The sequence below is a fragment of the Anarhichas minor genome, unplaced genomic scaffold (assembly GCF_050575085.1).
Source record: "Anarhichas minor isolate MPS153535 unplaced genomic scaffold, ASM5057508v1 ptg000049l, whole genome shotgun sequence".
NCBI classification, from domain to species: Eukaryota; Metazoa; Chordata; class Actinopteri; order Perciformes; family Anarhichadidae; genus Anarhichas; species Anarhichas minor.
Genome location: NW_027466495.1, coordinates 492,771 through 510,895, shown reverse-complemented (window position 1 = coordinate 510,895; position 18,125 = coordinate 492,771). Strand labels below are relative to the sequence as shown.

The window sequence follows — 18,125 nt, the reverse complement described above, 5'->3', positions numbered from 1 at the left end:
TTTATAACTTTTTTCGACACTATGATAATTGAAGAAGCTCAGTTACCTTCTACGAGCAGCTGTGATCTGACTGATGGACGATCTACAGGGTTTGGCTGAAGGGAAAGAAAAAAATGTGGAAAAATATGATGAGATGGGATATTCACGGCCCAGTTCTGCTTTGCACAATTATATTTGTATTGTGTTCTTAATTTGTTGTCCGTATGTTGCGTTGTACAGGCGGTTACATAACAAATCATATCTTCCTGATTTATAAGAACAACCTGACAGACAGTATAAACAGAACTATGGTTAAAGTTTCTTTGGTACGGGCTGTAAAACAGATGCCATGAAGAAAAGACAACCTACTGGTGCTTTTGGTACGTTTTTTTTTCATTGAATTTTATTTAGAGTAGGAAAAAAGTCCGGTCACTGACATGTTATTGCAGCGTTGCATACTTACTCAATCACACCTTTTCCAAAATGCTGTCGACTAATTACTCATTAAGGCCAATGTTGGGTTTTTTCATAGTTTTGTACAGAAATAGTGGCTGCTCCGGGGGCAGCGCTGTCCTGCCAGTTTAAGAAAAGACACACACACAAAGTCATTTAAAAATGTAGAGATTCAGCCAAGAGTTCAACCAATAAAAACCAAATAGATTTCCAGTTTGCCGTCACACAATAACATAACTATAATGATACCATAATAGTGGTGGAGTAGAGTACTCATGGACGGTGATCTGCTGTGTGATCCTGTTGGGTTGCATAGTCGGTTTTGTTTAATAATCTGTAGCCAGCTTAGACTCTCTAATTGGACCCTGAGTTTCCTTCGTATGGTTTAAGGTCGAACTTAGAGCTGCCAATCGGGTCCCGAGCTTTTCCTGGCCCTCTCGTGTTGTATCGTGTTCGTTTAAAACGTACACGAACAGAAATGTAGAAAGGACAATGTGTTGTTTGAGGAGTTCACTATTGCTGGAACTACTTCTCGACAAACAACATTTCATCAAACTGCCCTGTATTTCTGCAGAAAACAAACGCACTTTTTGCATTTCTGCTTGTACTCATATTTATTTATATTTATTAAACTATTCCTTAAAGACTCCAAGCACAAGAAAGCTTTGATTTAACGGATTGAAATCTGGGCCAATTGTATGATTCAGCAAACAGGACACAACGCATTAAGTCTCAGAACTGGAAGGAGGAGGGGCAACAAAGGTTTTTGCTACGAAATCTCAATAAACGCACTTGTATGAGAAAACCAAAGTGCAGCTATTGATTCTGAGTTTGTTTTGTGGGGGGGGGGACAGATTTTAAGCAGCATTGTGCGGATGTTGACAAAAAAATACCAAGTGTTAATGACGAGCTCAGAGGGTAAAAACCTCTTAATGAGTTCTGAGAAGAGAAACAAAACGGACAAAGACTAAGTAAAAGTTTGGTTCAGCTTCATTCAAATATGCATCTTAACTTCCATGCACACACGCACACACACACACACATACATACAGTCTTCCAAATATGCCAAAAACCAACAACAAAATCTCACACAGTTTAAAAAAATAGCGAAAAGTTCTTTGTACACTTACACATCACAACATGTTCCCAAACCCTGACGTACAACATTCAGTCCCAAACGTAACATTGTAAGCATCAAGCTACAGAGTGCTTTTATAAAAACGCATGATCACAGTAGATTAAATAAAATGGCTCCTTGTTTTTCAAATAAATAAACGGTAACAAAATGAACCTTCAGTACAATCGGTGCAGGACTTCAACACCTTTTGCTCCAGAGTGTTGACTACAGCAGCTGTTTTGTTCTCCCAGCTCTGACATAAATAAAAAGGGGATCTACAAACACTTGTGGGTGAAAACCTCTCCTGAACCCACCAACACACACACACACACACACACACACACACACACACACACACACACACACACACACACACACACACACACACACACACACACACACACACACACACACACACACACACACACACACACACACACACACACACACACACACACACACACACACACACACACACACACACACACACACACAGCTCATTGCCTCACCTGCTGCACCACATAAGTGACTGGAAAGATGAGCCAACAAGTGACTTCCTTGTAAAAACCACAGGAAAAGAACCTTAAAATCTGTTTACGAACTCTTCTTGCACGGTAGAACACAGACTCCCCTTTTCTTTAGCTTAGAAATCCAAGCTTTAGCTATCGTTACTTGGATGCGCGACCGCCACCTCCCTGAAAGCTTCAGGATATTTCCCCAGTGCTCTCTGACGCCTCTTCGCTGATTCAGCAGAATCGGAAGAGTTTAAACTTTTCTAGTGTACTGCAGTGAGGTGATTTTGAGGTCTGACTTCGAGGAAGAGTACAGCAGTTAGAGGCGAAAAGAGGGTCTTTGAAATATTTCAGCGAGACCGGCCGGGGGCGGTGAAACCGAGACGCAGATGAGAAACAGCAAAAACTATGACGAGAGCACTCAATGTTCCTTTTTTCTTCCCCCAGGGGTACTAGGAGGAAGAGACAGACCAGGAAAAAAAGAAGGGATTGTTCTCCCAGGATTCATTGTGGCTGGTTGTGGGAGGATGGTACGAGGGGTTTGAAGGGAGGCTGAAGAGAAGGCGAGCAGCAATTTGATAAGAGATTCGTTTTGTCTCTTGTCGTCTACTTTACAGAAGTTTTTTTGTTTTGTTTTCCTCCAGATGAGCGACTTCAGAACTTCTTGGGACCCCAGGCGGACGCTTGCTTCGAGGCCACGCCGGTCCCAAACGTGGGGAAATCCTCCGCGCTGCTCATGTCAGGAGCCTGGAACAAACAGATGACTGCACTAATTACCTGGACGCAATGCAAGACACTAAATGAAATACAAAGTGCATCTCCTTTAAAGTTGCAGCCCCTTTTTCCACAATCTATTTCTAACTTCTTCCCTAATGCATCTGCATCTCCTCTTTTCAACTGATTAAGATTCAGTAAGAGATAAATACAGTAAAGGATCATTTTATTTCCTTTGGACCACTATCCCTAAAACAAAAAACAACAGCATGTCCAACCTTGTTCCCGGCAGCGTTCCAGGGGGCGTCCCGCACAACAAAGCCCTTAGCCGGACCCCCGCTGCTATCATCAGCTCCTGCTCCTCCTCCCCCTCCATAGCGAGATGGAGGCTTCATGTAAGCTGCCAATGTCTCCGTCTCTGTCACGCTGAGCATCTGAGAGAGGTGGAGAAAGGATGGAGAGGAGAGGAGAAGACAGCTGCTCTTCAAACTGCCTTGGCACCCAGTGAACTTCTTTTATACTTTCTAGCGCCAGGAGAACACAGGATTTATACATTTTGTGTTGATTACTAGAGTTTTCAGGGAACTCACATATTCCTCCTCCAAGTTGAGCAGGTGGTCGATGGCGTTGTCGACAGTCTCAGGAAGGCCCGTCACCGTCACTTTGTCGGGCTCGTCGGAGCCGGGCTGAGGGAACCGGATATCCACCTGAACACAAGAACAAGAGGAGAACAGGTTCAAATAGAGAGCAATCCAACAACATATAATAATACCAATCAGAACCTTTCCCCTCCGAGTAAAAATGCAACTGTGTGTAAAATCTAACCTTGAACTCCTCCATCAGCTTGCGGATGGCTTTGCCGCGGGCTCCGATGATGCGGGCGTGGGTCCTCGGGTCCAGGTGAACATCTTGGCTCACCATCTCCTGCCATTCGGCCACCAGCTGCTGGATGGCTCGACTCGCCTCCTCCGCGTTACGCTCGTACCCCGAGATCACGATCAGATCCTGGAGGAATGAGAAGAGTGTGTCAACAGCTCAAGATAAAAGACTTGAAGGCCACCGTATAGGTCGGGGTGAGAAGAGGGATGTTCAGTTGGTGGCAATCTGCAACCTCACTGCTCGATGCCAATAATGTAAACACACACACACACACACCTGCTGCTCGTCTCCTTTGTCGGGGAACTGGATGCTGACGTCGTGGTCTTTCCTGATCTGAGAGATGACCGCCCCTTTGCGGCCGATGATCTTGGGATGAAACTTTGGATCTACGGACATGGTCACCTTGAAACTGCGCAGGGCCTGAAAGGAGACGGAGCAGCAAAGACCTCAAGCATTTTTATGATGATACGATAAATTATATTGGGAGACAGGAAATGCTGTCTTGTGTGTGTGTGTGTGTGTGTGTACCCTGTCAGCCTGCTCAGCCTGCAGTTCTTTGACTCTGTCAAGCAGACCCTGTTTGGCTCGCTCCATGTTGGCTACCAGGCCCGTCACCTTGATCACATCCAGCTGCTTCTCTGGCTGTGGCACCCAGATGTTCACCTGCACACGAACAACCACACACACAAAATGCAGTCAACTAGAGACGACTTCTCTTTCCAAAGATATCCCCTTAATTACACTCCGACGCTTTCATCAATATAGCGACTTAAATGTAGCACAACAACTAAGCGCGTTAACCAGCCAACAGCTTTAAAACGCAGATTTCTTTTAAATCTGCAGTATGAGAGGTCACATGGCCAGAAGATGGCACCACTGAGTAGAAGCTAACCTCGTATTCCTCCATCATCTTCCTGATGCCGCTGCCCTTCTGGCCGATGATGTAGCGATGCAGCTCGTAAGACACTTCCACGTCCTCCGTTATGGGCACCAGCGCCTGAAGGAGAAAGCAGTGACAGGATTATTATCGAGTAAATGGATGATGGAGAGGATAAAAGAACAGACAGTATAATGTCTGCAGTTAAAGTACCAGCACCGCCTACCAGCAAAGCGGCTTTCGCCAGTTCACATTTCTCCACACGCCCAGCGATGGTGATGATGTCACACTTGCGGGCAACAAACTCCGCCTCTGGACTGACCTCCCCGTTTTCCTGTGGTGGAGCCTCCTGACCTGTAGTTTCACACCAGATATAATGCATCAAAAGCCACATTATGGATTCAAATATATAAACCAGATGTCATAATCCCTGTACTCAGAGAGCACTAGGTTCTTATTGTTCTGCTTTCTTTGTGGTGGCAACGTGTTAACAACACTGTTAGCATCGTAGCTGCACTCCTCTTGTGTGTTACGTTTCTGACCTGCGGTACTGTCTTCTCTCTCCGGGAACTTTATTTGGACCTCATGCTCCCTGGTGATGAGCTGGATGCGGCAACCTTTCGGCCCCATGATGGCTCGGTGGTAGCGCTGAGGGATGGCCACCTCCACGCTCACCTGGGACTCCTGCAAGAGAGAGAGAGGGAGGGAGGAAGACGGGAGACAGCTGGGTAACAACGGCACCGACGGCAAACAAAGACACATCACGAGCTCGGGAGGATTGCTTCCATTACATATTTATTTCGGGCAAAATCGATATACAGGAGAAATGTTCGCAAATTGTTTTGTAATGAACTCTTACCAGGTCCTCAATGATCTCCTGGATGCATTTCTTGGCGGCCTCCACACAGTCTTTGGCCCCCTTCAGAGTGACCCGCTGACTGTTTGCTCCCGTGCGGGGGAAGCTCACGGCTACGCCGCCGTACTCCTCCGCTAGCTCCCGCAGCACCTGGCCTCTCCGACACACAAAGTGGCGGTGGTGGCGAACGTCTACTACCATGTTGTCCTCCACCACGTCGTCCTGGAGAGGGAGACAGCAGGAAGGTAGTGAGTGGAAGGCACTTCAGCACAGAAAAAAGGGGATGGTTAAGAATAGAACATTCGTCAAAACAAATAGTGCAGTGTAGTAATTACCAGGTTTTTGACGAGACATTCCAGCTCCTTCTGTGCCTGACGAACGGCTTCCTCCTTCCCCACAATGGTGATCAGTTCCTGCTCGGTGTCATCCGGCGACGGGAAGATGATGCGGGCCCCCGTTTTGTCCCGCACGCGGCGAATATTGGCCCCTCCGCGGCCGATCAGGAATTTATGGTACTCTGGTTTCGCCTGAAGCTCAGCGGTGAAGTTGTTGACTTGCTGAGGAGGACAAAGAACAGGAAAGGGATGTCAGTATTTCACCTCTCTTCTCTTCCTCTCTTCGGTTACTCACTTCTCTCTCTCATTTTAAGTCACCTCTTTGTGTTCATTAACTCTTTGTAGCCATTCGTCAAACTTTTCTTTCCACACCCACCTTCTCTTCAGCCAGCTGCAGCAGCTGTTTCTTGGCCTTCTCCACCTCACCGACAGGCCCTCTGATGGTAACCTTGTCCGAGCCGGAGCCCTCGGAGGGGAAATGGATGTGGACGCCGCCGCAGTCCTCCATGATGGAGCGCACGAGGCAGCCCTTGGAGCCGATCAGAGAGTTGTGCAGCCTGGCAGGGATGGCGACCTCTGTCTCCTTAATATTGGCCTGAAGAGATGAAGAGAGAAATGTGAGCCAGGGAGATGACATTTTGACTTTCTTATGTTTTTATCTGGAGCATCCACTCGGGCTTCTTTGGATAGTCCACCGTGGTGTCCGCCATACTCTTTAGCTGCTACTCTGTCACTATGGTCTGTGACCTCTTCCTGCCCCTTTAGCTCTGGCTGGTAGACGTAAAACGCATCACCAGTGCGACAGCGTGGGAAAATCGCCACAGACACCACAACTGCAGTACACCGCCGATACAGAGAGTTTTTTCCTTGCAACGAAAATCAGCATTGTGTGAACTTGTCTGGCAAGGGCTTAAATGCAACATACGTTCATCTACATGTTAAAGTCCTGCAATAGTGGAAAAAATGGCAGGAAATGAGGCAGACAGAGATGCAACATAGGTACCCGGTCCAATTCAAACCACGACGTTGCGGCTAACGGTTGGGCATCTCCTTCCGGAGCTTTAAACCACATCCTATGCTCATCATCTGATGAGGAAGAATGCAAGATACGACTGAAAGCTCAGGTAAATGCTGGGAAGTACACCTTGAAAAAGTATAAAAACAAAACGGATTTTAGGATTTTACTAAAATGTATTTCTGACCAAAAAAACCCTGGAAGTGACAAAAACAGTCCTGCATCTCTCACCAGTTCTCTCTGGATGGCGAGGATTCGATCTCTGGCTGCTTCACAGTAGCTCTTCTTGCCTGTGATGACGATCATCTCGGAGTTGCTGTTCTCTGTCGGCAGGTCGATCTTGGTGTTGGTCTCTTCGCGGATCTGGTGGCGTCAACAACATCTGTTATTTTCTGCCTTTAACATAATGAAACATATCTTCTGGCAACGGTCTAAATACAGATTTGAGCAGTAATGTACAGGTTTCAATATAGGTCAATATTACAAATCTTGAGTTGAAGTTAATGCCACTTCAAAGTCTCACCTTTTTGATGTTGGCGCCGCCCTTACCAATTATGTTTTTGTGAAACTGCTTAAAGATGGGAACAGAGAGCGAGAAGCTGTTCTCAATCTGGAAAAGAAGAAGAAAAAAAAAAGCTGCTGTGAAGTCAAGTCTCGAGAGACGGAGACAAAGATGGAACGAGGCGGGTCGTACCAGGTCGGCAATGATTTTCTGGAGGAACTTTCCACATTTCTCCACCTCGTTCTTCGGCCCTCTCAGCTGGACAGTGTCACTCTTCTGCGATGGGTCGGGGAAATTGATAATAACCTAGAAGCAGATGAGATAATACTTCAAATTAAATTAGAACGATGAAGGGTGAGATAAAGGGCAGTAAGGGTCGGAGAAAATGTTCACCTCAGGGAACTTGTCTCGAACTTCTTTAATCTTTTCTCCCTTCTGCCCGATGATTGTGCGATGGAACTTCTGCTCCACAATCAGGTCTTTGGTGCGCTCGTTTTCCTGGAAATTGGGGAAAAAAAAAGGTGTGAGCAGGCCACTTTGTAGTCTGTGTACAGAGCTTTTTCTTTGGGGGGGGGGTTTATGCCGACCAGCAGGATGAATGAACCAACCTAAAATTTGACCCCATTCTCACCATTCTCTGGACCATCTCAATGAGCTCTCTGCGTGCCAGCTGGACCCCTTTCGGGTCTCCTTCGATCCGGACCAGGCCACTTCGTTCAGAGTCTTGGGGGATTCGTACCGACACTTTGTACTGCTCCTTGATCCGATTGACTGCCGTAAAGGGATGGATGGTGTGACAGAGGGGTGAAAAAAATTGAGAGGGTTGTAATTTCACAGATGTGTAAGAAGTTTTTCACCCAAAGCTGCTTAAAAAAAAAACACAACTACAGGCATGAAAGATGGCTGTAGGTTTGTCTGTTCACTGGTTGTCCTAATCTATCATTGGACCATCAAACAAGTCATTTGCAGAAGATGTGACACTCCTGACTAAAAGAATAAAACCCAAAAAATGGTTAAATGTACTGAGTCAGTGGCTTAAAAAAACAGCAAATGAAAAAGCTGCCATTTGAACCCTAAACCCCAGAAGAGTTGATGGGTTTTTTTTCTGCTGAGGTCAGCTGAACAGAAGTGTACCGGTACTCACTGTTAGCTCCGTTCTTTCCGATGAGGTGTCTGTGGAAACGCTGATCTATGATGACTTCAGTGTAGTCCATCCTCACCAGCTGGACACAGAGGGGCAGAGGGAGATTTGTCACTAAATTAGTTCCCTGAGCTGCAGCACTGAACCCAAACAAATCTGAGTGAATAGGAGCATCTAGTGACATTAAACATATATCACTTGACTGATCGATTAGTTGACTGATCATTTCAGCTCTAATCATAAATACAGATGTATATCAAGCTTCCTGTACAATTTAACAGACACATTTATAAATGGAAAATGTAGTTTAAAATATTAAAAAAGGCTCATGATTTTAGTACTGCGAGTGTGTGTGTTCACGTGTGTGTGTGTGTGTACTCACCAGGTCCTTGATGATCTCTTGTATCTGGGCCTGAGCCTGTTCCACCTCCTCCGTTGGCCCCTCCAGACTGATGCGCTCCTCACCGTCAGTAAACTCTATGTGAACCTACACACACGCACACACACACACACACACACACACACACACACACACACACACACACACACACACACACACACACACACACACACACACACACACACACACACACACACACACACACACACACACACACACACACACACACACACACACATATAAATAAAGATGAAGTGTGACTTCTCCTGACCCGCCCAGCGTTGACTCACATCTCGGTCTATGTTACCAGTGTCCTCTGCCATGCTGCTGTCACTTCTACAGTTCCCCTTCCTTCTTCACCTCCTATATAGTGTGCACATGTGACGACCCACCTCCTCCCATATACTAGGTGTCCCTGTTGCTTGTGGTTGTCTGTTGCAGGTGCTTTCACTACCACACACATACCCATACATGCACTTCACGACTGACAACCGATACCTACATGTTGCATCGTTTCATTTGTGTTCGTGGCAAATAAATAGCTTTTATGAGTAGCCAGCTCGCTTGTCTTCCTGTTTTGTTGCAGTCTCTGGGCCGGGCTTTGACAACTATTCATCCGTCATTAATGTAGCAGCAGACAGTGTGTTTTATCCCTGGTTTCTGACTCTCTCTCCTCCTTACCCGCGGTAGCTGCTGTGTGATCCGCCCGATGTTCTGTCCTTTCTTGCCGATGATGAAGCGATGCAGCCAGGCCGGAGCGGTCACCTCCACCACCATCGCACTCTTCGCCTGCACGGGGACAAAAAGGGTTACAAGTTAAAATACAACTTACATTCACAACCTCAGGGAAATCTCTAAATAGCTGGCTGGAAATTAGAGCTGCACCAGCACATTTTCTATTGACAATGGATCAAATGACTACATGTAATGTGAGAGGGGTGGCTAGTGTGACGAACAGATAATTAGCATGCACTCTCAATCTACCCTCTCCTCTCCTCACCTTTGCGTACACCTGTGTGAGCGCCGGTCCCAGCTTGTCAGGCTCCCCTCTGAGGATGATGGTCTCTGAGCCGGAGTCCAGAGGAGGCATCTCCACAGACACCCCCGTGGTCTCCAGGATCTCCTGCAGGGTGTTGCCCTTCGGACCTATAATGTACTTATGCTGAGACTTCTTCACCTCCACGGAGATGGTGGTGGTCTTCCTCTTCTGCAGGGTGGAGAAGGTTAGAATTGATGAGTGAGTTGCGTGGAAAAGAAGACGGCCGTGAGAGGAAGGACAGCGGGAGGAAGTGGGTAAATTGAGGAGCACAGTGAGGGATGGAAGGGACCACAACAGGAGACAGAAAGAGGAAGGACGGGCAGAAAACAGGAAGGACAGAGCAGATGGAAATTGTAATGAGTGAGACGCGACAGTAAGAAAAAAAGGAAAGAAGCAAACAAGAAGTGAGCAGAGAGGGAGAGGAGAGTGATTGAAAGCAAGAGAATGTATTTGTTTTTGCCTCTCACGCATATGCACTAAATGACATTAGCATTCTCATCCTGTTGCTCTCTGGTGAAATCAAATTTTCTCTCCACATTATCTCCGGCCTGCCTATCGCCAGCATTCATCTGGCACACACACCTCCTCCATCGTGTGTGGTAGAACATAAGACAGCAGCACTGTTGTAAACAACGATAAAACCTCCTTATTCCAGAAACACACAGTTTGTGTAACTTCACCAAACACTATGGTGAAAAAAAAGAGGACCACAAAATGAATATTTGCAAACCAGTGTCGTGCCATAAAGCCTCATTCAGGTTAAGTCTAGCACAGACTAAAAGTTGGCTTAAATTACTGAAAAATCCACAAAATCTCTGATTGATTCGAGAACAAGAGCCGGTATGAACGTAAAAAAACAGGTGAGGCTTGTCCGTAATCTGATTTACATGGTTTGTTTTGCTTTAGTGCTTCTTGCGATGGGAACATTGATAAGTTTGTGAATTCTTAAGTCAATCAGGTGAGTGAGTTGGAGCTCTTCTTTCTGATCAAACACACCTTGTCTTCGTAGATGGCTCGGATGCGGCTGAGCGCCAGGGCGACCGCCTCCTTCTCCCCGGTGATGACGATCTCGTCCTTGGGCAGGCTGGGCGGGGGGATGCTGATGCGGGCGCCCGTCTCCTGGCTCAGCTCCTGCACCAGCCGGTTGTGGGCGCCGGCGATGAAGGGGTGGAAGGCCTTCTCCAGGGACAGACGCTCCACTGCACGCTTGTCCTGTCGAGCAGGTGAGGGGAAGGGGGGGGGGGGGCATTTATATATGAGCATATATATACGTTAATCTTCAACATCTTCCGGTTCCAGGCCTACACATCTTCCACAGATCCCTTCAGACCCGTCAGCTCACCTGTTCAGCAGAGATCAGAAGTATTTCGTGGCGGGCCTTCTCGATGCCTTCCTTGGTGCCAGTGATGCGGATGTTGGCGCTGGGGTCGTCGGGACGCGGAATAGCAATCTTGGTGGCGGTCTTCAGCTCCAGGTCCTGCAGCTTTTCGCCGTTCTTACCGATGACAAAGCGATGGTGCTCCTTGGGGATGGCGACCGTAGCCGAGGCCTGGGAGGAGCGGGAGAAAAGTTTTACTTTGGCATTGAAAAAAGGCAAAAACCGAACTTCTTTCATAAGCATTATGTCGATCTTTCTTAAAAGTTAGGGGTCAGACATATCCATAAACATATAGAATTGTTTTTCTGCACTATTGTATCAATAACTGCAGTTCAGCAATGCGGGTGGATCTCAGTGCACCAATTGAAGCGGGAATCAGCATGTTTACTGCTGAAGCCCAGAAAGGCCACCGTCGGGAGCTGACGGCTATTTTTCATCTCAACTTGTTTTGTCCTACACCGGCCTGCCTGCACAGATAGGATTCTTCAAGCTGCAGCTAGAACTAACTCTCATATATCATTTTTTGTGAGGAAGTAAAAACAGCGAACGGCAATAAAAGTAACAGATGTGGCATTTTTTATGTCTCATCAAAACCTCTGGTCCCATTCATCAAGTTTAAGTGACGCGAGTCGTTTTTTCTTCCTCAAAGAAACATCTGTTACTCGGTGGCATTTCTCCAATAGTATTCACCATTAAGACAAAACCCTTTTTATATTTCAGTCACTTGAAGATAGACTTGGTGAGGTTCCAAAACACAGGAATGTATAATCCCTAAAAACACCCCCGCCATGCACTAAGTATCCCGCAACCCAACAGTTTAAAACGCATAACAAAAAGGTGAATTTACCTGCGTTTGCAGGCGAGCTACGATTTCCTTGCGGGCCTTCATGACAGACTCCAGTTTGCCGGTGACCATGATGGACAGGCCCTGGTCTTTGGCCAGCGACAGCTCAATGTGAGCCCCCGTCCGCTGCATGATGTCCAAGCACACTTTGGCCTCCTCGCCCTCCCCGAACTGGCTGTTGTCCTTGTAGCGACGCTCCTCCAGGGGCACGTGGAACACCTGCGCACAGAGCAGGTGAGAGGGCAGCGTCTCATTTGCCTATTTTCCCATAACTGGTGCATCTTATCGACCGCTCATGTCGAAACTGAGTGTTTATAATAACTCATAACGTGTGTATGCGTATACTTGTGTGTATAATGTCGCCTGTTGGTGTATGTAGTCAGTGGCTGCCTGACCTGGGTGATGACAGAGGCTTTGATGGGCCTGATCTTGCCCCCCCACGCGGAAGCTGGCTCCCCAGTCTTTTCCCCTGGTGCCCCCTTCTCCGGCAGCGGAGGGAAGGCCTCCAGGTAGGTGGGGATGTAGGCCTCGTCCTCCGGGACGCAGCCTGGCAAGGAGAGACAAAGATAAATGAGGCAAAGGTGAAGGTGAGGATGGAGAACGAAAACAGAATGGATGGATGGATGGATAGAGGAGGAGTATTTTAAATTAAGGAGAGATAGTAAGGGGGGGGGGGGGGGGGGGGGTTAGTTAATCTGTGTAGATCTGAGGTGAACGCCTTCTAACAAAAGTAAAAAAACAGGTAAAAGGATGACGGGCGGGTATTACCTGACATGTCCTGGTCCTTGAGGCCACTGCGATGCTCCGCAAAGCTTTCCGGGGTCAACACTGCCACTGAGCTCATAGTTCAAGACGTATTCCGCTTTTCCACTAAAACAGAGAGGTGTGAAGGATGGAGTGAACAAAAAAAGAAGAAGAAATCAAACCTATTGAGGGGGAAATGTTTATGATAAAGTTTCATTTTAAAGGAATAACTGGACGATCCAACTGCAGAGAGCCATCAGATGTACAGAAACCTGTTTCAAACTGTTTCTCTTACATTGCTCTTGCTCCCTACTTTGATTGTATATTCTCTAGGGTTGCTTTCCCACAAGCCCCAGGAGATCTACTCCACCGCACCGATGCTGCACTTTACACCTGAGATGCTCCAATCAACACTCTGCATGCCTCAGACAAACACACGGTGCCACAAAGCCTCAGGGACAGGGCGATCACAAGCCAGACACTAAGAGCCGTCTCAGTCTAAAAACAACTGCTGCTGACATCTCAACTCACAACTCACGACATCTTGTCAACAGTGGGTGCTCACAGAACACAGAGACGGTGATTTAGGGTTGATATTACATTTGATGGCTGGTGCAGCAATAAAATAAAAATCATTAAAATGCTAAAAACTACACGTTTATGAGAACTTCATAAAAACTATTCTTTAATTAAGTTAAGGTTCTGTCTCTTACGTCTCTTACTCATATTTCTGATAAAGTCATGATCTAAGATTATGGGAATCACTCATTTTTACGTTATATTTTTGCTTTAATATCTTCGACAACCGAGATGTTTTTCTCACTCATGAGCCGGTATGCGAATCCATCCCCAGTTAGTAATTTGATCATAACTGTCATGTGAAATCTGACCGTGCTGGTAAAGACACTGCTAAGTTACCCCTTCTAACATATAAAAGTAAACAGAGATGTGTAAGAACCGATCGAACAACAGCAGCTTGTGTATTGTATAATAATATTGTACAAAGTGAGGCCAGGCTTACCTGCAAAAGGTCAATTGCCAGAGAGTCCGTCCAGTTAGCGGCTACCGTAGGCGCTTCAGTGTGAGTGTGTGTTTCGGCTCCTGGGTGCACAAGAGGGAAGAGAAGAAAAAAAAAGAGTGAAAGCGAACACTGTAAATCAAAAACAGGTATATACGGCACGGAGGCTGGGTTATTACTGTGAACACCCACACTGCACTGCACCTTACACCTACTTTCTCCTCCCCTCCCGCCTCCACATCTCGCTGCTCATCGCTTATAGTTTGACAAAATCAATGGTCCAGGAAATTCGAGAGTAAAAGAAAACACAAACCTCTGTACTGTACTTGGTAAACAACAACAAAAACATGACGCCCCTCTTTTTTTTAATACATAGTCTTTACAGTTTTAACTTTTGGAAAAAAATGTGTATAAAATGTTGCACATAACATGTGGAATATGTCCATTTGATGGAATCGTGCAGCTAATAAACAGATGGTGAAATAACACCACCTTAACCAAATACTACAGTAAAACGTAAAGTATAGTAAGTAGTAACAAGATACTTACACATTAATGCAGCAATATTAATTAATGCAATTATACAATTAAGTAACTGATTGATATCATTGTCTCACATAATGAATAATTGTACTTCCTAATTAATGCTATTAATTCTAAGGTACATTTTCAAAAATCATAATACAATTTTGAACGCAGCACTTTAATCTGTATTATTTTACATTACGGTATCGCTACTTTTATTTCAGTAACAATATGTGTTAATGAGTTAAATCATAATTAAGCTGCCAGAAAGCGAGACATTTTAACGTAAAGGAACAAAGAGCAGTTGGCTCGATGCAACACAGTTTAACGCGAACTCAGCCGCGGCTGTGACTAAATAAATAAATACCACTACTATCAATTATCTAAGGATAAATAAGAAATATAACGTGAGACGGTGAGATCAATACAAACCGTGCACCGTGCACACGCATCTCTCTGTAGCCGACTATCGGGTGCATTTCCAGCTTGAAGATGCGCTGCACGGCTGGTCCCGTTAGCTGTGAAGGCTACGGTAACCTCTGCAAACGTAAGGGGAACAAATGCAAAAGGCTTGCAAACGTCGCTACGCTAAGCTAGCACGGTGCTCCGACCTCAGCCGGGGATGATTAAGCGCAAGGACTTTCTGATAATCGGCTAAAAAAAAACCAAGCCAGGCGGACAGAGAACCAAGCTCCAGCTCTGCAGCTCCGGAGGCGCTAACCTTGCAAAGATAGCTTCTCGTTGTGGTCGGAGCGGCTTCATGCACAGACTCCGAGTCCATCCACGGTGCTCACATGTTAGACAAACAACGAAACATTGAAATAAATACAGAATTCCTACCTTTCAGAGAGAAAAATATAGCAGAGGATGTGTGTCTGACAGGTGATGGTGTAAACACAGATGTGATTGGTCTAGGAGCATTTCCTCTGCCGGCGGAGGGATACCGGCATGCACTGCGACTCACCGAGTATAAAGGGAATGCCGCAGTATCTTTGCGCAACAGGAGCATCCAACTTAAGTAGACCCGCTTGATTTTATATTTCACTCTACCCACTGTGCTGTTGTTTTCAGATGTAAAAGAGACACATGTGGTGGATTGATGAGTGAAAGAATGTTTTAAGTTATCAGCCCTTGCAGCGTGTAGAGTTCATCAAACTGACCGGGTCTACTTCTCATTCATAGTGGCCTGTGTGCTCCACACATGGCTCCACAGGAGTCAGAGAATCATAGTTTTAATTAATAAGATATTATAGAAGCCCAATTTCACCAGGTAGTGAAAACATAGTTATAATGATAGTTGTTAATGATATATAATGATATAAATAAAAAATGTGCATGGTAGGTAAAACAAAAAAAGAGATTAAGTGAAAATGATGTGATAGAAAGTACAAATTAGGATTAATATGTTGAAATTATGAGATTGTAATTCAAAAGTTTTACTTTCTATAATGAGTCAAAAGTGTGAGTTACTAAGTAAAAGTTATGAGATAGTAAGTAAAGATTTTGTCTTATGAAGTCAAAAAAAAAGTCAGACATGATGGCAAGTCAACACTAATGATTCAAAGTGTGGATTACTAAATTAGAAATGTTATATAGTAAATAACTAAAATTAAATACGAAGACAATTTTTGAAATAGTGAACCCGAATGATAGATACTACATTTTGAGTGGCAGGTTATATTTTGGGGTTTCTCATGTCTTACTTTTAATCTATTTATCTTTTATTTTCCTGGCAGAAATGGGCTTCAATAATATATTTGATTTGCAGAACCATTAAAACATTATGAACATTTACAACCCAACATATTGTTGTACTCCTCGAGTGGCAGTGAAAACAATAAAGCATCTAAAATAAACTCGACACGACTGTCTGTTCCTGTTTAAGGCGCTAGGTGGAAGTAGGACACAAATGTGGGATACAGAGGTTAGGGGAGGGACGTGTTTGGGACCTCCTTCTGTGCACTTGTACGACTGTACAACCATTCTGTGTGGTTATAGCACAGAATGTAGAATAAAGAGTTGGTATATGCTGTATCACGTGATATCCATTTACAGACAGTGGTCACCACGGCATGATATTATGTAACTGCTTTGGTCGTTAAAAAAGTAATGATTGATATTGTTATTTAATGAGTGACTGTATCTCAGTTAGAAACAGCACGTTTTTCACTGTTTAACTGAAACCAGCAAAGACTTTACTGTAAGTAACAAATACATAAAACATAATATAATACTTTTGCAATATCAGCCTTAAAATAAACACATATTTAGAGGTTTGTTTCAGCCTCTGGTGTGTCAGTAGATTGGAAGACCCAAGAAGCGTGAAGTCTATGATGAACAGCCAGGAAGTGACAGAACTGGGACATTTTGGCCTTCAAAATAAGAGTGCTAAAATAAAGAGAGGAGGGGAGAGAGAAAATGCCAGTATTTTCTTTAAGTTAAAATATTTATCTAATGAAATAAAATAGCAATTTAGTGGCTGGAATCCAACAGTCACAGTGGCAGGTGGACAACAAAGTTAAGTTAAGGGTATTAAGGGTATTTTGGCATGTAGTGTATGCTGCACAACTTTTATACAGTTTTATGTTTTACATTTTAAGAATTTCAGTTAATTTTGAATAGCATGGGAAAATGAGGATACAATTCACAATTCTATTGTCATGTGTGAATAAATGCGGGGAATAATGAATGCAAGTCATTTAAATTCACTGTAGTGAGCAACAGTGTAGCACTGTAATGTTTTCCCTTTGATTTATTGTTATGTATTCGTTTTGAATTGGTTTGAATGGGTTTTTGCTTACTTTTCAAAGTTAATAAAACATGCATTTTATATTCTATAATATAATACATATATGTTGATTATTATCATTTTGTAGTTTGATTTAGCTCTACTATAACTTTATGGTAAACTTGTCCTGCAGCCAGGTAAACCACAGAACACACAGACTTAAAGAGAAAACATTGCGAAATTCCTAAATCACATTATAAAACATGAAAAACAAATGCTAAAACCCATCACACAGGCTTCCATTAAAATATGTACATCAAGTGATAACATATAACCTGGAGTACATCCAGCCATCATCATCCAACCTAATCAATTGTTAAAATACAAATATAAAAGCTTAATGTCTTTTCTGCAATATTCTAGGCATTTGCCTAACCTAGTTTAAATTAAGATTTTATTTTGAAATCCCTTACCGGAACCTGTGAGTGTCATGACGTGTGACTTGTCGGTCTGAGCCCTCAGGGGGGTTGTATGTCTCCTACCTCCTCTCCTTCTCCTCTCACACATGCTGCTGGTAACAAAGGAGACAACAACAGAGGGATGATGCATGTCAGAGAAACAACAAGAACCTGAGCCCGTTTCCTTCTACGTTGTGGATTATTTTTTCTTAATCAGCATATTTAACGACCGGTTTTTATTCCCTCTCTCTCTCTGCGGGACGATTTACGCATAAAGCAACGTTAACGTCACACTAACGCAGCTGCGCCCCGGACCGATTTTGAGCAAAAGCGTGTTTTCTAGTGTTTGGACTGCCAACGCTAGAGCCGAATAACTGCAGTGGGAGAACCAGACATGCCTGAATAACACCGGTGAGGTTTCCTTTATGTTTTTAATGAGATCATTATTGGTCGTTTAGCAGGTGAGGTGTGGTTGAGTTTGGACGCACCTGTGCCCGCATGGAAACCGCTGTAACACCTGTTATGGGTTTATACGATTATTGTGACATTGTCATACTGAAATATAATTATTTTGACTCGTGTGGTAGTACTGTAGAATATGTTAAAGTTGA

At 44.6% G+C, this 18,125-nt stretch overlaps 1 protein-coding gene and 1 long non-coding RNA gene across 3 annotated transcripts; one reads left to right on the top strand and one right to left on the bottom strand.

The window, feature by feature from the left end:
- The first annotated feature begins 27 nt into the window (after positions 1-27).
- LOC142971736 (uncharacterized) lies at positions 28-16,189 on the top strand. Its single transcript, XR_012959405.1, has 9 exons — positions 28-2,591; positions 2,706-3,509; positions 3,619-7,434; positions 8,766-8,846; positions 9,471-10,223; positions 10,829-11,042; positions 11,119-12,275; positions 12,421-12,628; positions 13,119-16,189. It is a non-coding gene; the product is annotated as an uncharacterized LOC142971736 (long non-coding RNA).
- Positions 1,405-15,263, bottom strand: hdlbpb (high density lipoprotein binding protein b). 2 transcript variants are annotated; one of them, XM_076112367.1, is made up of 28 exons: positions 15,169-15,263; positions 13,807-13,886; positions 12,810-12,911; positions 12,437-12,588; positions 12,045-12,260; positions 11,162-11,368; positions 10,816-11,031; positions 9,781-9,987; positions 9,462-9,569; positions 8,763-8,867; positions 8,384-8,462; positions 7,871-8,010; positions 7,633-7,737; positions 7,432-7,545; positions 7,261-7,347; positions 6,969-7,100; positions 6,099-6,317; positions 5,723-5,944; positions 5,391-5,609; positions 5,074-5,215; positions 4,758-4,885; positions 4,547-4,651; positions 4,183-4,317; positions 3,931-4,074; positions 3,601-3,780; positions 3,366-3,482; positions 3,054-3,209; positions 1,405-2,808 (listed from the first exon to the last, which is right to left on the bottom strand). In XM_076112367.1, exons 3-28 carry the CDS (start codon positions 12,883-12,885, stop codon positions 2,716-2,718), a joined length of 3,804 nt encoding a protein of 1,267 aa, XP_075968482.1. In that variant the 5' UTR covers positions 12,886-12,911; positions 13,807-13,886; positions 15,169-15,263; the 3' UTR covers positions 1,405-2,715. The 2 variants fall into 2 exon arrangements, with proteins under 2 accessions (XP_075968482.1, XP_075968481.1); XM_076112366.1 differs by having other exon boundaries at positions 7,261-7,545.
- Positions 16,190-18,125: the final 1,936 nt, after the last annotated feature.